The sequence below is a fragment of the Phragmites australis genome, chromosome 20, assembly GCF_958298935.1.
Source record: "Phragmites australis chromosome 20, lpPhrAust1.1, whole genome shotgun sequence".
In the NCBI taxonomy this organism is placed as follows: Eukaryota; Viridiplantae; Streptophyta; class Magnoliopsida; order Poales; family Poaceae; genus Phragmites; species Phragmites australis.
In genome coordinates this window covers 1122929-1147660 of record NC_084940.1, presented here as the reverse complement: position 1 = coordinate 1147660, position 24732 = coordinate 1122929, and the positions used below count along the sequence as shown (strand labels likewise).

Genomic DNA, 24732 nt, shown 5'->3' with positions numbered 1-24732 from the left:
TATGGGACATCAAACATAGAACAAAACCACTGATTCTAAATCCAACACATCAATTTGTACATATTCATAACAAACACACATCTGACTTAGCTAGTCACACAACACTACACCTCCACTCACACCTTCTCTCATATGGATGGCAACAGACTGGGTCGAGTACAGGCGAAGCAGAATAGTGCTCGACCTACGACCCGATTCAGGTTACCCAAACCGCGCCCGTGAAGGGTGACATGCACAATATTGCGCCCATGCCCATGTCTGTCGGGTAGCTGAAACCCACGAGTCGCCCGCGGGGACGAGGGTCGACGACTGGCGAGAGGGGAGCCAGGGACGACGCTTGGGTACGACTACAGCTGTGATAGCGCTTAGAGCCGGGGCCGACAGGGGTGACGCTCGAGGACAGGGGCGGCGCTTGGGGAAGGGGCAGCCGAGAGCGGCGACGTGGATCTGGCGCCCGGAGCCGAAGGCGTGCGGGCGAGAGGCTGACGTCGGGGGAGTACGGGAGGAAGATGGTGGCACGTGGGAGGATCCGGTCGAGCCGGGGCGATGAGCTTGGGCAACTGTTCCGACCGGGCGGACAACAGCAGGCGTGGAGCGGGCGCAGCATAGGGCAGCGCTTGGTGACGGGGGCCGAGGATGGCGCTTGATGATAGTGGCCTGGAGGCGGGGCTCGAGTACGACGGCCTGGAGGCGGTGCTCAGGTACGATGGCCATGGGCGGTGCTCAGGGACAGGGGCCGGTCGGGGGCGCTCGGGTAAGGGGGCAGTCGGTGGCAGAGACAGCAACAGTAAACTCAAACACAAAAGGCTTAATATATCAGCTCTGTTTGACTCAACTTATAGTTTCTATGAAGTCATAAGCTGTATCAAACATACTAAGCTTATATTGATTTTTGAAAAGCTGATAAGTTAATTTTTGATTAAATAAACTAAAGGCTATTAAGCTGCTTGAGGGTAAATTTTTTAAAAAACTATATATCGATAGCATAAAAATTAAGCTTATAAGCTAACAACTTTCCTCGAAAAGCATAAATAACTTTTAAAAAACAGCTTTTTAATAAAAGTATATAAATTTTAGCTGTACCATCAAGAAGAAGGAATCAAAATGCATGACTAGGAAAGAAAATAAATTTCGAAAGGAAGAAAAGAAATGGAAAAAGGTTAGAAAAGAAAATGAACGAAGCCAGGCGTCCAAACTCCAGAGGTGAGGCCGCACCGCCCACCCTGCCAAAGCAGGGTAAAATCCAGACCTCCACGCCGGCGACAGGCGTCAATGTACGGATGTCTCCCCTGCCTAGCCCCACCCCTGCCCTCCCCGTCAAATTATTCGAGCTTTTCCGGTAAAACCACCGCGCCGCACCTAAAGAGAGCAAACGCGCCTCGATGCCTCGTGCTCCATAACCATCCATAGCCATAGGCAAAGCCCCCCCCCCCCCACTCGTTTCCAACGCCACTTTCCCCACTCGGGCCTCGGAGTCCGCCGCCGCCGTGGCCGCGCACTCCCGTTCTGGTCCCGGCTCGTGTGCGGAGCGGAGCAGGGCGGCGCTGGGAGGAGAGGAGCATGCGGTTGGGTTTTCACCGTGGGTTGGGAGGACTTGCGCGCGCATCGCGACGAGCCTCCCCCCGCTGGCACCCACACCCGCAGCCCACCAAAAGGCGAAGAGATTCTCGCGCTTGCTCGCCTCCCGTCCCCTCCACCACCTCCCGTAGCCGGTAGTAGCCCCTCCAGATCTGCTCGCCTCCGCGTCCGGCGCCCCCTAGATTCGCCCCCGCCGCCATGCGGTTGCTGCGGCTGTGACTGGACTGGGCGAGGAGGAACGAGCAACAAGGAATAAAAAGTTGGTTTTTGTTTGGTGTTGGAGTCCGATGGGGTGCGGGCAGTCGAAGATGGAGGAGGAGTTCGCGGTGCGGCACTGCCGGGAGCGCTCAGAACTGCTGGCGCAGGCTATTCGCCACCGCTACACGCTCGCCGACGCGCACCGCGCCTACGCCGAGTCGCTGCGCGCCGTCGGCGGCGTGCTGCACGACTTCCTCCGCGGCGTCCAGTCTTTGCCGCCGCCGCCGCCCGAGCCCGCGCTCCGCCTCCCGCAGCAGCGGAAGGGGGACGGACTCCCCGCCGCGTCGCCGCCGCCCGCCGCCCCCGCAATCGCGTCCTCCTCCGCCGCTCCGCCGCCCGTCGCTAAGCAAGTCCGCATCGCCCCCGACGACGAGCACATCCACTTCCAGTCCGACGACGACTACGATTCCGAGGACGGACACATCAAGTTCCACTCCGACGATGAGCCCGAGCCGGCTCAGCGCCGGCCGGAGGTCGTCCGGTCCGCCGGACCGCCGCCACAGATGGGACCGCCGTACGGCCCCGGATACGCTCCGCCGCCGTATGGTCCTGGATACGGGTACGGTCCCGGCCCCGGTCCTGGTCCCGACTATGGCGGCATGGGCATGAACGGCGGCGGCTATGAACCGGGCTACGGCGGCATGGGGGGAGGCGGCTATGGACAACCGAGCTATGGTGGCATGGGCGGCGATGGCGGTGGCATGGGCAGCAGCGGCGGCGGCAGCGGCGGCTATGACCAGGGATACGGTGGCATGAGCGGCTACGGCCAGAGCTTCTTCAACATCAGCTACGCTCGTAGCCAGCCACCTCAGCCGTCCGTCTCGCACGAGCAAAGGCTGCAGGCCACTGACGCCAGGGTCCACCACTACTCCGGCGACGGCGGCGCGCAGCCACCCCCACGCGGGTACGGTGGTGGGTACCCCTACCCACCGCAGAGCTCGAGCTCTTATAATCAGTACGCCTACGGTGGTTACTATGGTGGTGGTGCTCCACCACCAGCGGACATGCCCTCATCATCTCGCGAGGAGGCCATGCCACCTCCGCCTCCGTCTCCACCGAGGGTGTCTACCTGGGACTTCCTGAACCCGTTTGGGACTTACGAGAGCTACTACGAGCAGCCAACTGCGGCGACTGCTCCATACACTCCCAGCAGGAGTTCGAAGGATGTGCGTGAGGAGGAGGGCATCCCAGACTTGGAGGATGAAGACATGGAGGTAGTCAAGGAAGCATATGGTGATGAGAAGCACCCAGTGAAAGGGTACACTGGGAATGGGAAGGCGGCAAAGGAGGAGGGTAGGAGCGGTATGGGAGATGAGCTGCCCCGTGAGTCCAAGTCATCTGAGGCCAGCAGTAGTGGGAGCAGCTTGGAGCATGACGTGCATGTTGTGGAGAAGAGTGTCATCGGAGAACAAGTTCAACGCTCGGAGCCACGTCAGCGTGGCGCTGGCCTGCCGCCCTCAGGATCCGAGAAGACATACATTGATGATACTGAGGTGGTTGTGGAGATAAGGACTCAATTTGAGCGCGCCTCAGAATCAGCCGGTGAGGTGTCTAAGATGCTTGAGGTCGGAAAGATGCCTTACTATCAGAAGAGTTCAGGTTTCAAAGGTCGGTAAAGCTTATTTCAGATTTGCAATCAAACAATTCAGTCTTCATGTGCACTTTACAAGTAGAAATGCTAATTTGACACAATTGCTCATACAGTCTCAGCTATGATGATCTGCGGGATACCAACAATGGAGGAGGAGTTCCTGCAGTTCGAAGAGGACAAGGCGATGGGATGCGGCAACCTTTCCTCGACGCTACAGAAATTGTACATGTGGGAAAAGAAGCTTCTCGAGGAAGTCAAGGTATAGGATGTGCTTTACATCTTTGAACTTGTTGGGAATGTCGTGATTTGTGAAATTGCTTTTGGGCATGTAATTTTATCTATTTGACCTTGCATGACTGTAGATCTTAACTATGAGTGCGGAGTCCAAATCCAGTATGTGAAGCTTCCAGATTTACCCATTCTTGCTTGGCTATTTATTCGGTGACCTGATTACAGTCCAACAGATCAAGTAGCTAGCAGTAAACAGTTAGATTTTATTTTCAAACTATAGGTTATGAATATGCCCACACAAATACTTATGTTGGAGTTCCTCCATACGTTAAGTTGGTAATTTATACCTTTTACATCCTTTGAACTGAATTATGCATTTTCTTTCCTTTTTGAGAAATGGTCTGCAAGAAATGATTATCTATGGTTTTATACTCCTTTGCACGGGCTTTATGTTTCCTACGTTCAGCTTTATTATTCCTAAGGCTTCACTTTGACATGAAACACAGTGCTTTTACTTTGCCAGCCATACTTATGGGTCCATGTTTTTCAATAGCTTTGTGGTCTTGTTTTATTAAGTTAGGCTTAATCAAAGACAGCATGTATTTCGAGTTCTCCAATTTTATATCGTGTAAAGTGATGTAACTTCTTTGTTCCTTACAGGCTGAAGAGAAGATGCGGGCATTGTATGATAGTAAACGAGAGGAGCTGAAAATGCTAGATGAAAAAGGTGCAGAAGCTCATAAGCTTGAGGCCACTGAAATGCACATCAGGAAGCTATCAACAAAGATAAGCATAGCTATTCAGATTGTGAACACTATTTCACACAAGATCAGTAAGCTGAGGGATGAAGAGTTATGGCCGCAAACATGTGAGCTCATTCAAGGGTATGCAGTTCTTTTCTGAAAACAGCTTTAACCTTCTTATTTTAGCACATAAGCACTAATGGTGTTGCAGTACTTTCTCTATCTGTGCTCTGCTTTGTTGGCATGCCATGTTTCGTACCCGTTTAACCAGTGTTTGTTTGGTTCTTTTCCACTGCAATCCCAAAATTTCTCAATGACTGAAGTAGTAATGGGATCCTTCGAAGTAGCCAATTTGCTTGACAAACCAATTTTTCACAAAAAAAATGGGATAATCCTGTACTGATACTGATAAAGTGGCGGTAGATAAAGCTGGGTGCATTTTTCAGGAAGTAAGCATGGCTATGAGTTCCTGACACAACAGATGTAAATAAAGCAGGTTGTTAGGAAATTGATAATATTGTGGGTAGTTCGAAAACCTAATCTGTAGGCAGTCTGCACCACCAAAATTATTGAGAACTATATGAAACTAGCTTGGCTGTATATTGTGGTTAACCGGACTGCTATCATTAGATTATCTCGTTGTGCTTATTTTGTGTTGAAATTATTGGCTACCATTTGTTTAGTATTTCTATAGTTCAGTTCATGTTTTCTGTGATCATTACTGTTCTGCTGTAAGAGTTTGGAAATGCAGTGTGAGGTTCAAAATTATATTTACTGTGAGTTATGTGCAGTTAAGTTGGCACCTGTGCATCTTGTTTTTGTCCTGAGCTACTTGATTATTTGAATGTTGGATTTGATATTTTCAGTGAATTATTTCTCGTGACTGAAAATTTTGTTTTTCAGGTTGATGCGGATGTGGAGCGTTATGTTAGAATGTCATCAGATACAGTTGCATGCCATATCCCAAGCTAAAAACATAGACTCCATGATAGACACTGCAAAGTTCGGTGACGCTCATATGGACTTGATCAAGCGGCTAGAGCTTCAGCTATTGGATTGGATTGCTTGTTTTGTTGCGTGGGTTAGCGCTCAAAAGAAATATATTAAAACTTTAAATGAGTGGCTGAAGAAGGGAGTTATCTATGTTCCTGAGGAAACTGATGATGGGGTCCCTCCTTTTTCTCCTGGACGGTTAGGAGCACCACCGATTTTCGTCATATGTAATAATTGGGCGATCAGTGTGGAGAGGATATCGGAGAAGGAAGTAGTTGATGCAATGCAGGCCTTTGCATCCAATGTTCTGAACCTCTGGGAGAGGCACAGGTCAGAGCAAAGGCAGGGTCTAATGGCTAATAAAGGTATGGACAGGGACCTTAGGGTGATGGAAAGAGATGAACAATCAATGCGCAAGGCTCTGGAAGCACAAAATAAGAAGCTTGTGCTCATTTCGAATCAGGGAAGTGTATCCTTGTCTGCACAGGTGTTACATGAGGGAGGCCCTGGTGCTGAAATCGGTAGTTTGCAAACAAGTCTGAAGAATATTTTTGAAGCAATGGAGAACTTCACTGCTGCATCTTTGAACACATATAAGGATCTCCATCTTCGTGCCGAAGAAGAGAAAGTTCGAGTTGCCCAGGAGAGTGGCGGAGTTTCCTAGTTCTTTTCAGGGGTTTTGTTGTTACACGAGGACACAACCATTTGTCAATGCAAAGGAACTGAGGCGAGTGGTTCCTACCAGCACAATACCAGCACAATCGTGCATGCCACTGTGCATTCCTAGTGGCAACTGCACCTTGCGTGTGATCTGCTTCCCCCAAATGTTGGGTTTCAGGGCTGCTGGATAGGCCTGTGGTAAACTCACTGAAGTTAACAAGTTGCAGTATGGGGATTTTATAGATTGTGGATATGAATCGAGGACAGCAATGTTCTCCTGCTCAAGCCATTAATTGGGAAACACAATTATGAAGATAGGAAACTCACCAGACACATGCTGCTGGTGGTTGGGAGAGCCCTGAAATGACAAGAGAAGAGGTACTTATGCATCCGAGCAGCTCAATAATGGTTTCCTGTTCACTGGAAAGTACCAGTAAATAGTTGGAAGATGTAAGCTGCATGAACTCGGAAGTCTGATCGAAGCATGGACGACCAATAAGATGTGTCATGAATCCAAGGTTCATGAAGCCCTCTCCATCCATGTTAACATGGACAGGAATGATCAGGTCATCAGATTAGCGAAGGTTTTTGCCGAAGGAGTGTCAATGTACAGACAGAGGCGATGTGGGATGAATCGAAGCCGATGCCTTATGCCAAGACATGTGGCGCTTCCTCTGCAGCGTTTAGGCTGCAGATTCGCACCGGAAAGTCTTATGTAGGGTTACCAGAGGTTCATGAGCTTGTAGGATTAGATGTCCTGACCCATTCTGCAGATCTGCTAACCGCTCCGACCATCATCAAATTTTTGGTTCTGTTTATTTATACATGTAATTCGTTTGTACCCGTGTACAGTTGCTGTCTAACTTAAACCTGTTGTGTCATATTTATTCCATTTTTTACACCTCAGCTCGCCTTGCTTCCGAGTAGTGAATTGCCGAAGCCTCAAGCTGCCCGTGATAGGCCTGCTGGGTGTAACTGGTGCAGCAACTCCAGTAAATTATTTTGTTTTTCTGGTGCGGCCGTCGCCATAGTTGTGACTAGGGATGACAGTTTGTGCTGTCGGGTCAGGTCTATGTGGGTTTCAAACCTGGCGGGTTCAAGTGGAAAAAATGGTCTTGCGGGGCTATCGGGTTTGGGGTCAGGCCTCTATTTTCCTCTGTGGGCCTGAAACAAGAAGCCAGTCGTCTGTCTCCCCTCCAAGTCACGATCACCATTTCCATTTTACCCCTCCCCACTACTAAATCCAACACCGCATCCGTCTCATCTCCACCGTGCTTCCTCATCGAGCCCTCTATGTCCTCTTCGCAACCGCTCTCCCCGGTCACCTCCTCGCGGTTTTGTTGCAACAATCTTGGTTGTCCTCCCAGATGACCGCCGCTTTGTCTTAGACTTCGGCTGCGCCTTCACATGCCTCTGTTCTCCCGCCCGGATCCCTTCCTCTGCCGCACCCAACTACCCACCACCTGTCGTTGCCGCGGCTTCCACCCCGGCCGCACGCTTTCACCGTCAGGGGCGGGGGTGGGGCTGTGGCCAGGAATGGTTTGGCACCGATAAGCATTTCGAGGCAATATCAGATTTGCTGTCTCAGCTTTCGAATAAGGTGTGTTCTCGCTCTATCTAGTTTTAATAAGATCTGTTGCCACCCTTAATTGTGACAACTCCCATAATAGTTTTTTTCCTTTTCTGTTCTTTTCATTGCTCCTAACATTGTTCCGCCAGCCGCTTGGTGGCCGTATAGTCCTTAGCACGGTGGTTCGCAATGAATCATTAATGGAGCTTTGAGCAAGTTCCAGTTTAGGTACGGTGTGGTGCCTTGTGACGTGAACTCCTCCCATAAGGTACCATGGACGAAGTAGGGTGTGAAAAAAGATCCTCTAACATAACATCACAAGTTACGTTATTATTAACACATGCACCTGTGGTCGCTGACACGTGAGCCAAACTCTCATCACAGAACCGATTCCTTTCGGCTCACGGCCCCGGGTCTCTATCGAAAGGTAGCTGAAACCCTGTGTACACCTGGAACGTGCAGAACCTGCGTGCTCTGGGGGCCAAGGCCTAGTTTGTATCGTGGCACGCGTTTCCCACCACAGGTGGTCGCAGGAGAGTAACATCCCATCCCATAGTCGCGTCGGCTCCGACACAAAACCACCACCACCAGCGGCGGCCACCGTGGTCTGTCGCTTGGAGATCATCAGCGCAGCTGCCAATCCAAGAATACTAATGGCCCGAAGCGCAGCGCCCTCTCGGCCGCACCCGAGTCGCAAACCGCGTCGTGGGACTTGCCTCGGCTTGGCCCAGCACGCCTCATCACCCGAGTCGTGGAGTGGCAGCGGTGTCGTTCGTCGTGTTGTGATGCTTAGCTTGGGCTGGCCTGCGTGATGGGTGTGCGATCCCATGTTAACGAGTTTGTATAATTAGTATGACAAATATTTAAATGAAGTTATATTTATATAAAAAATATCTGGTCAGTTATATTTGTCTGAATACGGTGATTTGAGTTTATGTTTAGTTAACTGAATCTAAGGTTATATGAACGGATATAAGAATTGAAATTATGATTAGTTACTCGTATGATGATGATTTTATAATATTGATAAGTGGACTTGTTTGCATAAGAGGTTGCAGAGCTTGCATCCGTCAAGCTAGCTTGCTAACCGAGCTTCACTTATGAGTCAGGATAATATTGTATATATATACTCACCAAGCCAAGCTACAATAGTAGATGCATGTAATTAATCAAACAATTTTTTTTGAGATTCTGCACTTCTGCTGAGCCATAAATCATCTGCTAATCTACTAGCGTATAGGCCGTGTGACGTGCCCGATTGCCACCACTAGACCCTGCTGCCAATCCACAAGAGATGGTTGCCACGGGTGAACAACATACGGTAGGCGGGGCAAGAATTCCTCTCATGCAGATGCAGTGATCACCCGTCCCCTGATAGTGTAAATTCCGCAGCGTGTAGCTGAATTGAAATGCTTTCTCCGTTCTTTCCCGGTCACAAACACTAAACAAACCTGCAAAATTTACGCTATACGTTAAAAAAAAAGTAGACCAAAATCACATGCACGAGACGGAAAGCAACATGTTGTTAGGTCACACAGACCACAACAACACATAAACATCGATGCATAGATGAATGGAAATAGGATAGATTTTTTCGGAAAGGCAGTATGTCTGAGTAAAGTCAAACTCTTGGCCCAGCAGTATGCTGGTGTGCGTCCACTAGTGGCCGGAGTTGACGGAGAGCACATTGGCGTCGCGGCACGCCTCGGCGTTCTTTCAGAGACGTCATCGAGCATCATGACCCGTTTCCCCTGGACCATGTCGATGTCCACTAGTTGCAGCTAAAGCCAAGACGGGCATGAGACGGCTATGATGACTGTCCTTGGCTCCGGTTGTCCGGCTCTTGGTTGGACAACCTACAGAGCCTAAGGTCGTCGATGAGGAGGTGGGCAGAATTCGTTGCAAGGTCGAGATGACGAAGATGCTAGATAGCTTCTTTCCAGTGTCGTCGAGGTCGCTGTTCAGCCTGGGCGGTCTACCTCTTCTCGTGCCACTAGAGAAGATGAGGAGGAGGACGGGTGGACACCGGTGGCATTACATAGGGCAGCCAAAATCAATGTTGATCCTTTGCATGACATTCAATCTGCTGGATCACAACCTAGGTTTTGGCCTATCACGGATGAGGAAGACTCGGAGGATGAAGAAGATCTTGCGTCGATAACTACATCCAGTGTTTTACGTTCGGCGGCAGAGGCAGGGTTCACAGTGGCAAAAGTTTTGTAGGCGGAGATGGCTCTGGAGACTTCATGTGATATGTCCAAAGTAGGCTCGGTGGAGTCACCAGCGAGCATCAAACCTCATGTCTCTCAAGCATGAAAGATTGTTTCAGCAATTATCCAACAACGTACACGCGGGGGCAAGCCGTGGCGAGGTTCCTTCCAACAGTCTAGAAGAAAGTCGACCATGATGGGCGATGTAGTCGTCAATGACCACCGTTTGATCGCATGCTCCTAGCCGCTGCCAAGACTCAGGGACATGGTGCCTCGTGCAGCGGTTGTCAGTTTAGCCATGGTGCAATCCAAGGAACAAGACGATGTTCAAAATTCAAAAGTACATGCAACATCCGATCCTGTTTCCATGATGATTAGAAGAGATGTGCCCGTACTGTAAGTGCTTATTTGCAGTGGGCCCAAACCGATTCTTTTCCGCTGCTCTTCGGCCCTAGGTCGGTTGCACTCGCACAAGGGTGTGTTGCCTAGGGTTTACAAGGAGAAGGCGGTGGCTGCTCGGATTGCACACTCGAGTCAACCGGGAGCGCGCTCCTCGTCTCGGTCAACGTACGCGGAGGTCGTTCTTTATGGCTTGGCTATGAGAGACAATCAGGGTGGCGCTAGAGGCTTCATAGGTGACAGGGAGGTTTTGGCGGCCGCCATGGTGGTGGTAGTGGTGATCAAGGAGGGTACGACTTTGACTATAATCAAGGTGGTTTTGAAGGTATCAGCTATGGATACGGTGGTGGTGGTGGTGGTGGTAGTGGTGATCAAGGAGGGTACGACTTTGACTATAATCAAGATTGTGAGGCCTCTTACTCACAAATTTTTGGGTGTGAGTCTGGATCTTTTCTATTTAGATATTTGGGTATTCCTATGCACCATAGGAAACTTTTGAATAGAGATTGGAGGGAAATCAAGAAGAGATTCCAGACAAAGCTGAGCTGCTGGAAAGGAAAGCATCTATCCTATGGGGGTCGGTTAGTTCTTATAAATTTAGTGTTAAGAAGCTTAGCCATGTTTATGCCTTCCTTCTTTCAAGTGGCTAAAGGGATCCTAAAGAAATTAGATTATTATCTGTCTCGTTTCTTTTGGCAATGTGATGGGCACACGAAGAAGTATAGACTTGCAAAATGAAGTATTCTTTGCACACCTAAGTATCAAAGAGGTATGAGAATCCTCAACTTACAGTTGCAGAATAAGTGTTTGCTTAGCAAGTGACTATTTAAATTAGTAAACGAAGATGGGGTGTGGCAAAATCCCTTAAGAAAGAAATATCTAACAAATAGAACATTTGCTAAGGTAGAGCATAAGCCAGTGCATTCACAGTTTTGGACTGGACTAATGGCAGTCAAACAAGACTTCTTAAGGCTAGGCTATTTTAGATTGCAAGATGAGTCTCATATTAGATTTTGGGAGGACGTGTGGATTGGATAAACTAGCTTAAAGTAGCAGTCCTCTTCTTTATATAACATTGCTCATAGAAGGAATGCTACAGTAGAATATGTTTTGAGAATATGACCCTTAAATATTTCTTTTTGAAGAGCACTGGTAGGAGATAATCTCATAGCATGGAATGAGTTGATCATTAAGTTAGCGTTCATTCAACTCAATGACAATACAGATTTGTTTCAATGGTTGTTAGATACATCAACATGGATAATTTTCAGTCCAATCAATGTATAGAGCATTGATCAGCGAACATGTTATCCCTGCTAACACCTACATTTAGAAGTTGAAGCTACCCTTAAAGACCAAGGTATTCTTGTGGTTTCTTTTTAATGAAAAGACTCTAACCGAAGACAATTAGCAACAAGGTGGTGAGAAGTTAGTACTAAGTGTTGCTATTGTAGCAAGGCAAAAACAATACAACATCTATTTTTTGACAGTTAGTTTGCTAAATTTATCTGATGGGTGATTCAGGTTACTTGCATCAATCCACTAACTAGTGTCTCTAATTTGTTTAGGAGTTGGCTTAATGGGTTAAGTCAAAAACTTAAATAACATGTTTTGGTTGGAGCTAGTGCTCTTTGCTAGATTATATGGTTAAGTTGTAATGACATGGTCTTTAACAAGGTAATATCTCAAACTTCTATGCAGGTTCTTTTTAGGAAGTCGTACTGGGTACGCTTCTGGTCCATGCTACAGAAGGTGGAGGAGCGATCTCGTATGAAAGATAAATGTTGACGTTTGGAGACCACAATGCTAGAGGTCTACGCTCGACATGGTTGACAGTTTAGTAAAGACTTTGTGTTTAATTTAGGTAAATTTAGGTGGATATCATCGCAAAAGTGCTCATATTGTAAAATACAATCGGCTGTGAGGATAACATATAGGCTCAGGACCCATATGTCATACTTACACCGATGATATTTTTTAACTTTTGCATCCTTTACGATAGTACCCAGTAAATTGCTATAATTTAGGTACCATTCAGACCTGACTTGTTAATATGCATGGCTGAAGATATGTATGTAGAGTGTGTTCTTGCAAAGACTTTGGAACTAGCTACTGGATTCAAGAAGCACAATGATGTTCAACAAGGATTCTTGCATTTGTACCCAAAAAAATGAAGAAAACATGAGATCAACATCCTTATCTCGAATAAAGAAAAAAATAGGAGAATGCCCAATGCAAACTACATGCATGTTTGCAATTGGAGCATTCAATTCATATATAGATCATAACTGTAAAGCACATCAGGAGACGACGAGAAAAATCACGAATTAATAAATGTTCAACGTCCCTCCCATGTACCAGGTCGAAAAGTGTTGGCGACTGTTTCAGCTTTGGAACTAGCTACTGGAGTAGCAGCTGCAGCTTGCTCGCAAAGAAGTTACTCGTGGACGGATGGATGTCCCGCTACACGTACCGAACGCTGCCATTGGATGAGCTAGCAAGATTGCCACTGCATCCAGCGAAGTTACATGTATGTGTGGCACTTCACCGTCACATCTTTTCCCACGATACTACCTATGAGTGCGTAGGAACAACTATCACAAACACATGCATCTACTGCCACCGCCCTTCCTTCGATGGATGGATGAAGGATGATCCTGACATGTCGATTTAATATTTCACACACTGGAAAACGGCGACGATATGATCGGGTTTGAGACGGTAATTTTTGACGAGTTAGTTTTAGGCACCTCCAATAATTATAGATAGTGCCCACAGAAAAAATGAGTAGAGTGAAATATAATAGCTAGTTGCAAGCTTTTATTTTGCTGACGTACAGAGAAATCTGGGAAGCTAGTTCTTAATCTGAGAGAAATCAGGAGATGACTCTGAATATTATGAGATATGGAGAATTGAAAACGATAAATCATATAAATTTTAAAATTATGCTGAGAGAAATAAAAATAACAACTAGTTATAACTGTTAAAGATGGCCATGTGTTTATGTGCAATTGTAATATGGCATTTGATTTTTTGCCACCGATGACCTCTGGTGGCATCTTATTTGCCACCTATCTCACATGCATAGACTCGAAGTGACCTGCATATCATCCTCAACAGCAATTATCACTTCTTCAGTGACAACAAAGCAATTATCTAGCCAAGAATCTATGATCTCTCAGACCCTCTAGTACTGTAGTTTACTATAGCAGTGGGCCTTGGTACTGGTTATATATGTATAGGTATATATACGTATATGTATATATATACGTATAGGTATATATGTACACATACATGTATGTATACGCATACGTATATATATGTAATTTACTTTTTTGGAAATTATAGAAAAATATCGAAATGAATATTAGTTATGTTAATAAATCAGCTAAAAAAATCAAAAATGCAAAGAAAAATATCTAAAACTAAAAAATATGAAACAATTTTTTTAGTTATTATTACTTTCATCTACATGTTAAAACTATGTGCATGCATAAAAGTACTCATGTTTTCTCTATAATTAATTAAATGTGTTTAACATTAATAATTTCATAAATAAATATTGAAATATACAAAATTTATGAATCTAATCTTTTTAGTCTTCTTTTATTAGGTTATGTGTCGCCTAAATCAGGCTAGTGTACGACGCGAACCAGCAAGAGCAGCATTTGGTAGCCGAGCTCGGGCCAAGCTCAGGGAGTTTCGAATCTGATACCCTCTGCTCAGGCCCGCCCAGTAAGCATCAACGGGCTTCTCAGGACGACCTTTTTACAGGCGCGGCTTGGGTCGGGCTTCGAGCTCGTGCCGGGCCAAGTTTGCTCAGGCCGTCGCCCTGCCTTGTCTCTTCTGTCTCGTCGGCCGCATGGCCCAGCCGGCCGGCCCTCGCCGATCTCGCATCTCGATTCAATGCGCTGGCCCGTCACACGCATCAACGTAGAGCAATATATAGTCTTCTCCTCCTACTGCTTATTGGGATTACTTGCCAGCAGTTTCATGCTTTCATGGATGAATATAGTCCCATTGGGACGCCTGGCCTCGCGGTGACAGCACCGCGTTTTGTTGTCGCGGCGTCGTGATCTTTCGCGTGCGCACCGTGCACGCGGCTCCACTCGCGTGACGTCCGTCCCGTATCCATCGATAGGTTCTACCACAACGCCGTTCCCACCTACAGTGCTCATCACCCCCAACAGCCGAAACGTAGCAGTCTCGTTGCCTTGCCTCGGTTCGGCTCGGCACACTACAGGACACGACGTAGATCTAAGAATAAGAACAAAAAATATATAAATTTTTACCCTCTAACGTACAATTCGATTGAAGCCTCACTCGCGCTGCAAGCGCCGCATGCTTTTCACCCCCACTCTGCAGTCGGGTCCAACACGTTGGAAGGACCCAACGCCCCTAAAACCTTGGATTGAGCTTAATTCTGTTAATGACAAATTTAACATCTATAATGGTAATTGTAGTCATAATTGATTTAATAGGATATTATTGAACTTAATCGAATGCATAGAAGTAACCGAATCGAGCAGGTGATCTCCGACCACGACCAACGACCTCCAATCAGCGACCACGGTGATCTCCGGCCACGATAAATTTCAACAGTTGGTTTCCGAACAGGTAGAAAAACTGATCGGATTCGAGCACATGGATACATCGAGTAATGGGTCTCTAAGCAGATAGTCAGACCAAAAAGGTAGTACGCAAGTAGATGTTCGAGGCGAGTATGTAGTAAAATCCATGAAGATCGAACTACACTAAAGGATATTTGGGTAGATATATGAGAATTTACGTTGTTAAATAGGAAAGATATGTCAGTTATAGAAAATTTAAAGATCATAAAGTATAGCTTAATTATATATGTAAGTCTGGTTTGGTTTGAATTAGGAATTCTGATCTTGTATTGCTAAGATTTACCCTTTTTTAAATATGAGAGGGTTATGACCGGTGCAAATCATCAGCTAATTGATCAAACATAATTTACATTACCTTTCATTTTTCTTAGTTCTTATAGTACCGTTCTCTTTTTCAATCTATATTGCTATTTGTTTTTGCTATCGAGAACAAGAACAAGTCGTCGGCCATCTGCACTCTAATGAGGTCTCTCCTGAGAGTAGGTGACAATGCAAGTACGATGACGTAGCGCTATGACTAGGTCATTATCAAGAGATAATCCCTGATAATGATTCTGCGTATATCGGACGATGGGCGCGTTGATCTATATTTCCTGTAGGTGTATATCAAATTGGACTCAAAAGAAATAGAATTTATCCAGGTTCAGGCCTCCAATAGGATAATATCTTGACGTCCTGTGTATTGTCATATGAATTGGGTGAACTTATTACAAAATGACTTCCTCCCTCTACAAGCAGAGTCTTCACCCCTTTATATACTAGGAAAAAGATGCACAAATAAATAGATCGTGGCAAACCCTGTGGCAAACCTACCCCTGATGAAGCCAACTACCCCTACCCCATCATGACGTTGGATAGGCATGCCTTCTCTGCTCTGATCGTCCTTCACGCCCTGTACCATCACCTGTTAGACCATCTCCCTTACACGTCAGACTATCCTACGACATTAAATACTACTGGACGGGTCACTACAACTCTACACCGCCCCACGACAAAGCCTCGTCGAAAGCAAGCGCTTGGGGGAGGAAAAACACTCGAGTGGACAACATTAAATGAGACTTGACTCGTTAGGTAAGGACTTGCTCTGCGACTAGCAAGGGTTGGCTGTAGGATCTTACTTTGTGACTAGGGGGCTGGTCACACGAGCCTCGTCCTGGTCGTGCGATACGGTCATTATCGGAGGGTTAACTCATATCGCAGGAATCCTGAGGGACCCCTTTTTAGATATTCGGCCGGGGGGATGATCCTGAATATGTTTGCCGGAGAAATAAATAGGTATAAATGCGATGACTGGCGGGGTGGAATGATCTAGTACGGAACAAAGTAAATGCACTGGGGTTTAGACAGGTTCGGGCCACACAGAGGCGTAACACCCTACTCCTGTATGGATACTATAAATACCCTGAGAATGTCCCTCAAGGATGTTACTGGTTACAAGAATGTTTGTCTATCCTAGAGTCTGGGGCTTCTTGTTCTTCGGTCTGTGTGTATCTGTTGACTTTGGGTGCTCCTGGGCTTCTCGATCTTCTCTTCTCTTCTCTACTCACTTCTTCTGGGATTTTCCTACTTTCGAAAGATTGTCTAACTCGTCCAGAGCCTTTCCATCTTCCGAGAGCTTGTCTAACTTGTCCAGAGCCTTTTTTAGCGCCTGTCTTTATCCGTGCTGCCGGCTGCTTTAAATACCCCCCGGCAGTAGCGTGCCTCGAACGGGAGGGCACGAGTTCCAAGGCACCATAAATGGAAAGGGCGTTATCATAGCCTCTGGACGAAGTGACCGGGGGTGAAAAATGCGCCCCGCGCCCGGTCATCCGTCACCATAAATGCACTGGCAACGGACGCCGTGGAGAGGGCCCACCGGGCAGCCGCAGAGCGGCCCGGCGTGCCCGTCCTGTCTTGTTCTCCTGCTACAGCAGCGCGACAGACGGAACGCCTCGGCCCTCACGACGTTATCCCGAGACGTGTCGGATGGCACGGGATAGGACCAGTGCATTTAATGTCCCCACGCCCTTCTGCTAGAATGTTGCAGGAACTGACACCGAGCGTGCGGGAGCAGTTGGAGGTGACAGACCACGCGCGCTCTTAAATGCGGCCTCGGGCCTTTGACTGGCTGACACCTCATCAGTGGACCCCTGTGGGGGCCACGGACAGAGGGGCTTCCTGGGTCGTCGGGGAACTGAATGCTCGGGGGTCACTGTTCACCTCCCCGAGCACTCTCTCCCGAGAATGCCATTTCTTGGTCTTCGGGGAACCGAATGCTCGGGGGTTACTGTTCACCTCCCCGAGCACTCTCTCCCGGGCATGCTTCTACGGATACTCGAGGGACCGAGTGCTCGGGGGCCGCTGCACGCAGCCCTGAGCATTCTCTCCTGAAACTTCCTTCAGTGGGTTCTCGGGATACTTGGGGGCCCAGGGGGCCACCGCTCGCGGCTCCGGGCACACTTCTCCAGGTACTTAGCTTTCCTGATCGTCGGGGGACTCGGGTGCTCAGGGGTCACCGTATACCTCCCCGAGTACTTTCTTCCCGGCACTTAGACTTCGCAGATCATCGGGGAACCTGGGTACTCGGGGACCACTGACCGTGGCCCCGAGCGCCCTCTCCCGGGACTTAATCTTTTTTGTCTTGCTGAGGCGACCCCGCGGGATGGCGCCACGTGGCGGATTACTGGCCTGGCCTCGGGATTCGGGGACCCCCGGTTCCTGACTCACCGACAGTCATGGTCTTGACAATACCTACTGTCGACTGACACTTGGCAACACGGGACCCACCTCGTGGTGCACTCCTTACCTATTACACCGATAGTCATCCTAGGTATTAATTACCAGATATTGCATACGAGGTGCTCGGTATTTGGCGTGGCATCTTTTTGCGTTAACACACTTTTTGGCGACTCCACTAGGAACTCGAAGTTTTTGGCTGCCTTTTAGCCGAATTCTAAAACCCTAGGCAAGTCTATTTCGGAGATTGACAAAGATAACATCATCATAGCATCAAACGATGAGTTGCCGAAAGAAGCGCGTCTAGCGATCAAGGCCGACTTGGATCAACGTCGGCAATAGTTGCTCTCGCGCTACGTAAAGACTCGATAAGACATGAAGGAAGATTCTCCATTGTCCGCTGACCAACACTCTAAGGTATTAACCAATATAAGTGCTCAATTCTCTCTCCCTTAAGAGGACGTTGCTAATATGATTGATCAATTCGTTGGTGCAAGTATGGGTAGTGTTCAAAATATGGTTGAGGACATGTTGGTTAGTAAGATTCGGTCTTTAGTTTTACAAATACATGAGGAACAAAGTTTGAATAAACTTGTTAATAGTAATGCTAATGCTTCAATTCCTTCAGCTGTCAAGACAGTACCAAGTGTTTCTTATTCTTACTTGAATAATCCTCATGATGGTCAAGATTATATGGGTAGTGTTACACTTAATTATGTCACTTATCGTACTATTAGAACTGATGTACCATTGGACTCGTATCAAACACCATATGTTAAGCACCAGGCTTCAACTTCGGCCCTTGTTTATAAAGTCGAAGGTTATCCTAATATGTAAACATCATATTACCAAACCATAGCATATAGTGCTCCGCCTATACCACCATAAGGGTTAGGTATCCCTTATGGATCGACACCTGTAGAATGTTTCCTACACCACCCCTAATTACTTCCTATGCGCCGAATTTACTCACATCACAACTTAAGCCAATAGCTAACCCTGCTCGTCCTATGGCTGATTATGCTGAAATCAAGAGAGAATAAGTAGCTACCATGCTAAGAGAAAAATTCAGTGTGGAGGTTAGAAGAAAAACTTGTGCATATTAAAAGATATACCCCGAGCATTACAATACAATCAAATTCCCTCCGTGATTTCAAAGTTTATGATTTTTTGGAATTCACCTAGGAAGATAATAGAACCACTAGGGTGTGGGTTAGTTTCCCACACAGTTTGGTGAATCTAGTTCTAATGATATCACGGAGAAAGAGTCGAGATGCAACCCGGTACGATGTCAATTGAAAATTAGATTATTTCTTTTATCATTATCTAGAATTGCTTTTACATGGTTTACATCTCTTGCTCCTAATTCTATACATGTGTGGTCTCAACTAGAAGAGAAGTTTCATAAATATTTTGATAGTGCTAATACTAAATTGAGACTTTCACATTTGATATCGGTTAAACAAAAATACAACAAACTTGTTGCTGATTATATTAGAAGATTTAGTGATATAACGAGCCGATATTTTAAATTGATGCTTTCTGAGAAAGACTTGGTTGAATTGGCATATTTGGGTTTATTATTTCATCTTAAGGAAAAGCTAGAAGGTTATGAATTTCAAGATGTTAGTCAAGCCCTACAAAGAGCTCTAGCATAAGAAAGCTAGACTAAAGAGTCTAGAAATTTTCAGAGATCAAATGACAAAATAAGAGTTGATCATCCTCATGTTCACATGTTTGAGTACAAGTTTGAAAATTTGGACGATGACGATGCTAATGTGTGTGTGGCAGAATTGGTATGGTCCTCTAAGTCCAAACCATTTGTTTGCTCTGCTCTTAACCTGGTGCCTCCAAAGAATCAACATGAAGAGATTAAATTTAATTTTGATGTAGCAAATTTTGATCGAAGTTTTTATGACTTGCTAAAAAAAATAGATTAATTTATCTAATGATCATGTAGTTCCACCACCAGATGAGTTGAAGAGACGAGCTTCTTGTAAATGGCATAATTCTTATTCTTAAGACATCATTGCTATCTTGGATGATTTTGCTATCATTCATGTGTCTAGAGATGATAATATTAGAGCTAATGACTTAGCACAACAAGCATCTGGTTATTAAGTTGATAGATGCAAATTCTTTGTGATTGAAAATATTGGTCATTGTATAGCTGGACATGAGTTATTGGGTTCGGTTATGTCTTCTTCAGTGAGATACAAGGTTGAAATGATTGAATCTAAAGATTAAAGAATGTCTTTAATTATTACTTGAAGCATCCAAGCAAAAGTGTTGATAGAAGGATTCGACGAAAAGACTTCAAATATAGATTGTTGAATGATGATTTATATCATCGAGTTGTAGATGGTTTGCTTCTCAAATGCTTAGATTTAGATCAAGCAAAAATTGCTATAGGAGAACTACATGAAAGCATACGTTGCATACATCAATTAACATGTAAGATAAAGTGGTTATTGAAAAGAGTTGGATTCTATTGACCTACTATTCTTAATGATTACTTTAGATATTATAAGAGATACAAGGCATGCCAAAAGTTTGGTCAGGCCAAGGTATTATAAGGGATGAAAATTAAGCTTCTCAATTTATCTCCATATTATACTTAGGTCAAGTATAGTAATAAAATTTTGATTAAGCTTATCAAAAGAAAATAGAGAAGCACCCTAAAAGATGGCATGAAGTTATACTAGAGGTTTTATGGGCACACCGTATTTCTATAAATGGTGTCACTAAAGTAATACCGCATGAACTTATTGATGCACAAGAGGTTGTGCTACCTATTGAATTAAACATTGGTGCTTTAAGGTTAGACGAGCAGAATAACCGGTTGGCTGTGGATTATTAGATCTAATGATAGACATTATTGATGAAGTGAAGGATAAAATAGTATATGCTTTGAGAGAAATTGAGAAGGATAGATTAAGAGTAGCCAAAACCTACAACAAGAAGGTGAGAGCAAAGTCATTCCAAATTAGAGATCTTGTATGGAAGACTATCATACCAGTTGGGTCAAAGGACAATAAATTTGGCAAGTGGTCTCCAAGCTAGGAAGGTCCATACAGAATTGTCAATATCATCCCCAAAAATTCTTATTTGTTAAAAACCTTGCAAGGGGAGAAATTGCATAGAGCTATTAACGGATGATACTTGAACAAGTATTATCCTAGTGTGTGGTAAAGTACTTAGATAAGATGTGGTTGATGTTTTGCTTACCATCGTCTTGAGGAACAATTGAGTACATTGTTTTGTGTCAAACATTTATGTTTGCTAAAAATAGGGGGGCATGTGTTGATGACAAGATTTAATATCTATAGCGATCATTGTAGCGATGATCGACTTAATGCGTATTGTTAGACCTGGTCAAGAGCATGGGAGTGACCGAATTGAGTAGGTGGTCTCCGACCACGATCAGCGACCATGACCATTGACCACCAACCAGCGACCACAGCTAGCGGACCATAGACCATGGTGATCTCCGAACACCATGAATTTTAGCAACTGGTCTCCGAACAGGTGGAAGAACTAGTCGGATTCGAACACATGGGTACATCAAGCAATAGGTCTCTAAGCAGGTAGTCAGATCAAGAAGGTAGTACACAAGCAGATGTTCGGGTCGAGTATGTAGTCGAATCCAAAAAGACCGAACTGCAATAAAGGATATTTAGGTAGATATATGGGAATTTACACAGTTGAATAAGAAATATATGTTAATTATAGAAAGTATAGCTAAATCATACTTGTAAGTCTTGTTCGGTTTAAATTAGGAATTCTGATTTTGTATGGCTAAGACATACTACTTTTTAAATATGAGGGGTCGTGACCGATTGAAATCATCATATAATTGATCAAATACAATTTAAATTATCTTTCATTTTGTCTAGTTCCTATAGTCCCATTCTTTTTTCTAATCTATATTGCTATATATTCTTGATTATGATGACCAAGAATAAGCCACTGATTATTTGCGTTTTGACGGGATCCCTTCCGAATGTGGGTGACAACGAAGATCCAATGACACAACGCCACGACCAGGACATCTTAGATGTAGCTTGTCGAATATTGTACACGAGATGCTCGATATTTAACGTTGCATCTTTTCGCTTCAACAAATTCCCTCACAAGCTACTCAGTGGGCACATCCTGCGGCCCAAACTCACGGAACAGACCGCGTGTGCACGATTTTTTCCATTGCCACTTGCTTGTCACGCCTTTTATGTTGTCGGGACACGAAACAGTGTAATGAGTCAACAACTACAGTAGCCTATATTAATTAATTGTTATTACTATAGTAAGTACTGCAACAACAGTATGATATGACCTACTGTAGCGACGTGATCTACTGTTCACAGGTTACTATAGCGCATGATCTGAGCTCTCCGTTTTTTATCGGACGGTGCGCATTCACCTTAATGTAGAGGACTGTAGTCTCTCTGCATTGGCTTCTCCAATACAGAGGATCTCAGTCCATGTTCTCTGCATTGGCTTCTCCAATACAGAGGATCTCAGTACATATTGTCGCGCCGTTTTTAAAGTCGAACAATGTATTGTTGCGGTACAATCTCAACTTACAATTTGGCTTGGTAAGAAAATGGAAGATCACAAATGCAACTTGCAGCTCCTATTGCTGGTTGTTATGACTCTCAACCCATGGCCTCCTAACGGCTGAGAAGCTCTGCTCTCCAATGGATGAACAGAAAAACAGATAAGGCTTCGTTTCCGCAAACCGGAGCTACAGGCATCTAGTAATGATGTAAAGGCAAACCGGAGCTACAGGCATCTAGTAATGATCTAAATTCTAATGGCAAACCGGAGCTACAGGCCGTGACAGGGCAATTGTCGGTTTGTCGCCACTCAGCGCTGCAGCCAATCCGCAAAGAGGTGGTGAGTCGCACGGGTGCACAAAGAGCGGTACGCATGGTAGGTGAGCAAGAAACAATTCCTCCTCGCAGTTACCCGCCGCCAACGCAAAGCCAAAGTAATTTCTGCAGCGTGGCTTTAAAATGCTTTCTCCGTTCTTTCCTCGACCAGAAATACCAAACAAGTCGGCAGCACTTTGCAATTCTTTATTGAGAAAGTGGAGGCCAAATTCGCATGCACGAGACGGAGAGCAACGTTATTAGGTCACAACGACCCACCGGGACTCTTTTTTTTAACGGAAAGTGACATAAGAGCTGCCAGAATCGTATGAAGAGAAGACCCGACGAGCTAAGAAACAAGAGTTCCGAGCCGACACAAACAAAAGCAAAAAGAGGTAAAAAAAAAAAAACACAAAACCCCTAAAGGGTGGCGGTGCCCAGATGTTGGCCTCTTTGAAAATCCGATTCATGAACTAATGGTGGAATGCATTTTTTTTCGATTTTCTCAAGGGAAACATGATCCGGGCCTAATCCACTCGACCGCCGGCCGGTCAGCGTTCTTCCATGCTCCCGGCAAATGCTGACCGACGCCGACCGCGACATGATCACACGAACGAACGCGAGCGTCGCCGTCGCGCGCATCCATGTCATGCCGACGCAACCGCTAAACGGGTCATGCATGCAAGGAGGGAGAGTTGGGCACGCCTTAATTTCCCTCCTCATCAGTTTGCAGCTGCACCCCAGGTTCCCAGCAGGCGATAGAGTTATCCAAGCATAACGATGGCGATGCATGTGACCATCGATTACTTTGGGTCCATATGTGCGGGTGTCAGCCAAAGTTGCGGAAAGCGACCAACGTGCATGTTGCGCACCACGCTGGGCACGTAGGCGCGTGAGTCACACGCGAAACGAGGAGCAGGATTTTCGAAAGCGTAACAGAACGGAGTAGTAGAGATTGAGTAATATAAGGTAGATAATTTTTACGAAGTTTAGAGGTAGTCTGTAGGACTAGAGGCAGAACATACTGTCTGGTACGAGAATCATTACGTATTTTTTAAGTAGTAGATATCGTAGAGTGTGTTTTTTTTCATCAGCTTTGGAAGTAGCTACCGGAGTAGCAGTAGCAGTAGCTTGCTTGCAGAGAAGTTACTCGTGGATGGATGGATGTCTGCACCGCTACACGTATTCGCCGCATGCCATTGGAGGAGCAAGATTGCATTGCAGACAAATACTCGTATATGGCACCTCACCGTCGAGTCTTGTCCTACGTTCTTAGCTAGGAGCGTGTAGGTACAATCATCACAAACGCATGCATTTTCTACCGCACTTCTTCGATGGACGGACGGATGATCGATCCTGACATGCCGATTTGATATTTCACATTGGAAAACGGCGACGATCGAATTCGAGACGGTAAAATTTGACGAGTTACCGCTAGCTTTCGATTGTTTACGTAGGCGTACAAGCAAGAGCAATTGCTGGCTGCATTGGCGATGCATGGACGCAACTGACCGGCTCAAGCTGAGAGAAGGCTTTACTACCTTTTACCGGGCAGGGAAGGCCGGCATGAACTGACTAATGGAGTGTAAATTACTTGTTAAGCTGAAGCTGAATCAATAAATCCAATGCGATCGTTTTGGCACTGGATCAGATGGGCTGATCGATCGTCGAGCAGCTAAGATCTGAACTCGATCTGAGCTGATGCATGCGTGATGGATGGATGGGTGCTTGCCGGAGCTCGCTCACCTCAATATGTCAGTATGCTGCTAGCTCAGTGCAACTGCGTGCAGGCAGCTAGCTTCAGCAGCGAAATTGAATGGACGTGCATGCTAGCTTTTGGCGTCATGTTGATCAAGGCGCCATAACACTACTCCATGTGTTAATTTACTGGACAATATATAGTACAACTAGCACAGTAGTAAAAAGAATTCACTGGCAGCTGGGAGTGGCACTCTCCAATCTCCATGCGTCGGTCTTCACGCCAACCTTATCACTAGAAGAAAGGAAAAGATCGTAGTGGCAGAGAAGAAGATGGGATCGGCACCCAAATCAAGTTCGATGTCTCTCTCTCCGAAGTAGTAAACAGAGAGTAGCACTGGAGACTGCAGAGTTGGAGACCCCAGCTAGCTCAAGTAATTGCACACAGCTGTTACTTGCAGCGAGGTCGTAGCAGCAGTAGAGTTGTAACTTTCACTTGCTCACTGGCCTGAAGTGAAACTCTCCCTTGATTAGCCCTGGTGCATGGCTACACAGTTCAGCTACCACACTTCCAGTACATGTAG

The 24732-nt window shown here is 45.9% G+C and overlaps 1 protein-coding gene across 1 annotated transcript; it reads left to right on the top strand.

The window, feature by feature from the left end:
* The first annotated feature begins 1323 nt into the window (after positions 1-1323).
* LOC133901359 (protein ALTERED PHOSPHATE STARVATION RESPONSE 1-like) lies at positions 1324-6955 on the top strand. The gene is made up of 4 exons (XM_062342712.1): positions 1324-3444; positions 3541-3686; positions 4319-4542; positions 5305-6955. The coding sequence occupies exons 1-4, from the start codon at positions 1866-1868 to the stop codon at positions 6056-6058; spliced, it is 2703 nt and encodes a 900-aa protein (XP_062198696.1). The 5' UTR covers positions 1324-1865; the 3' UTR covers positions 6059-6955.
* The last annotated feature ends 17777 nt before the right edge of the window (positions 6956-24732 follow it).

Bases quoted from the DNA above. Each gene is read 5' to 3' on its own strand.
- LOC133901359 (XM_062342712.1), top strand. From the start codon at position 1,866: ATGGGGTGCGGGCAGTCGAAGATGGAGGAGGAGTTCGCGGTGCGGCAC. The intron at 3,445-3,540 runs GTCGGTAAAGCT...TTGCTCATACAG, and splicing joins GAAGAGTTCAGGTTTCAAAG to TCTCAGCTATGATGATCTGC. The intron at 4,543-5,304 runs GTATGCAGTTCT...TTTGTTTTTCAG, and splicing joins ACATGTGAGCTCATTCAAGG to GTTGATGCGGATGTGGAGCG.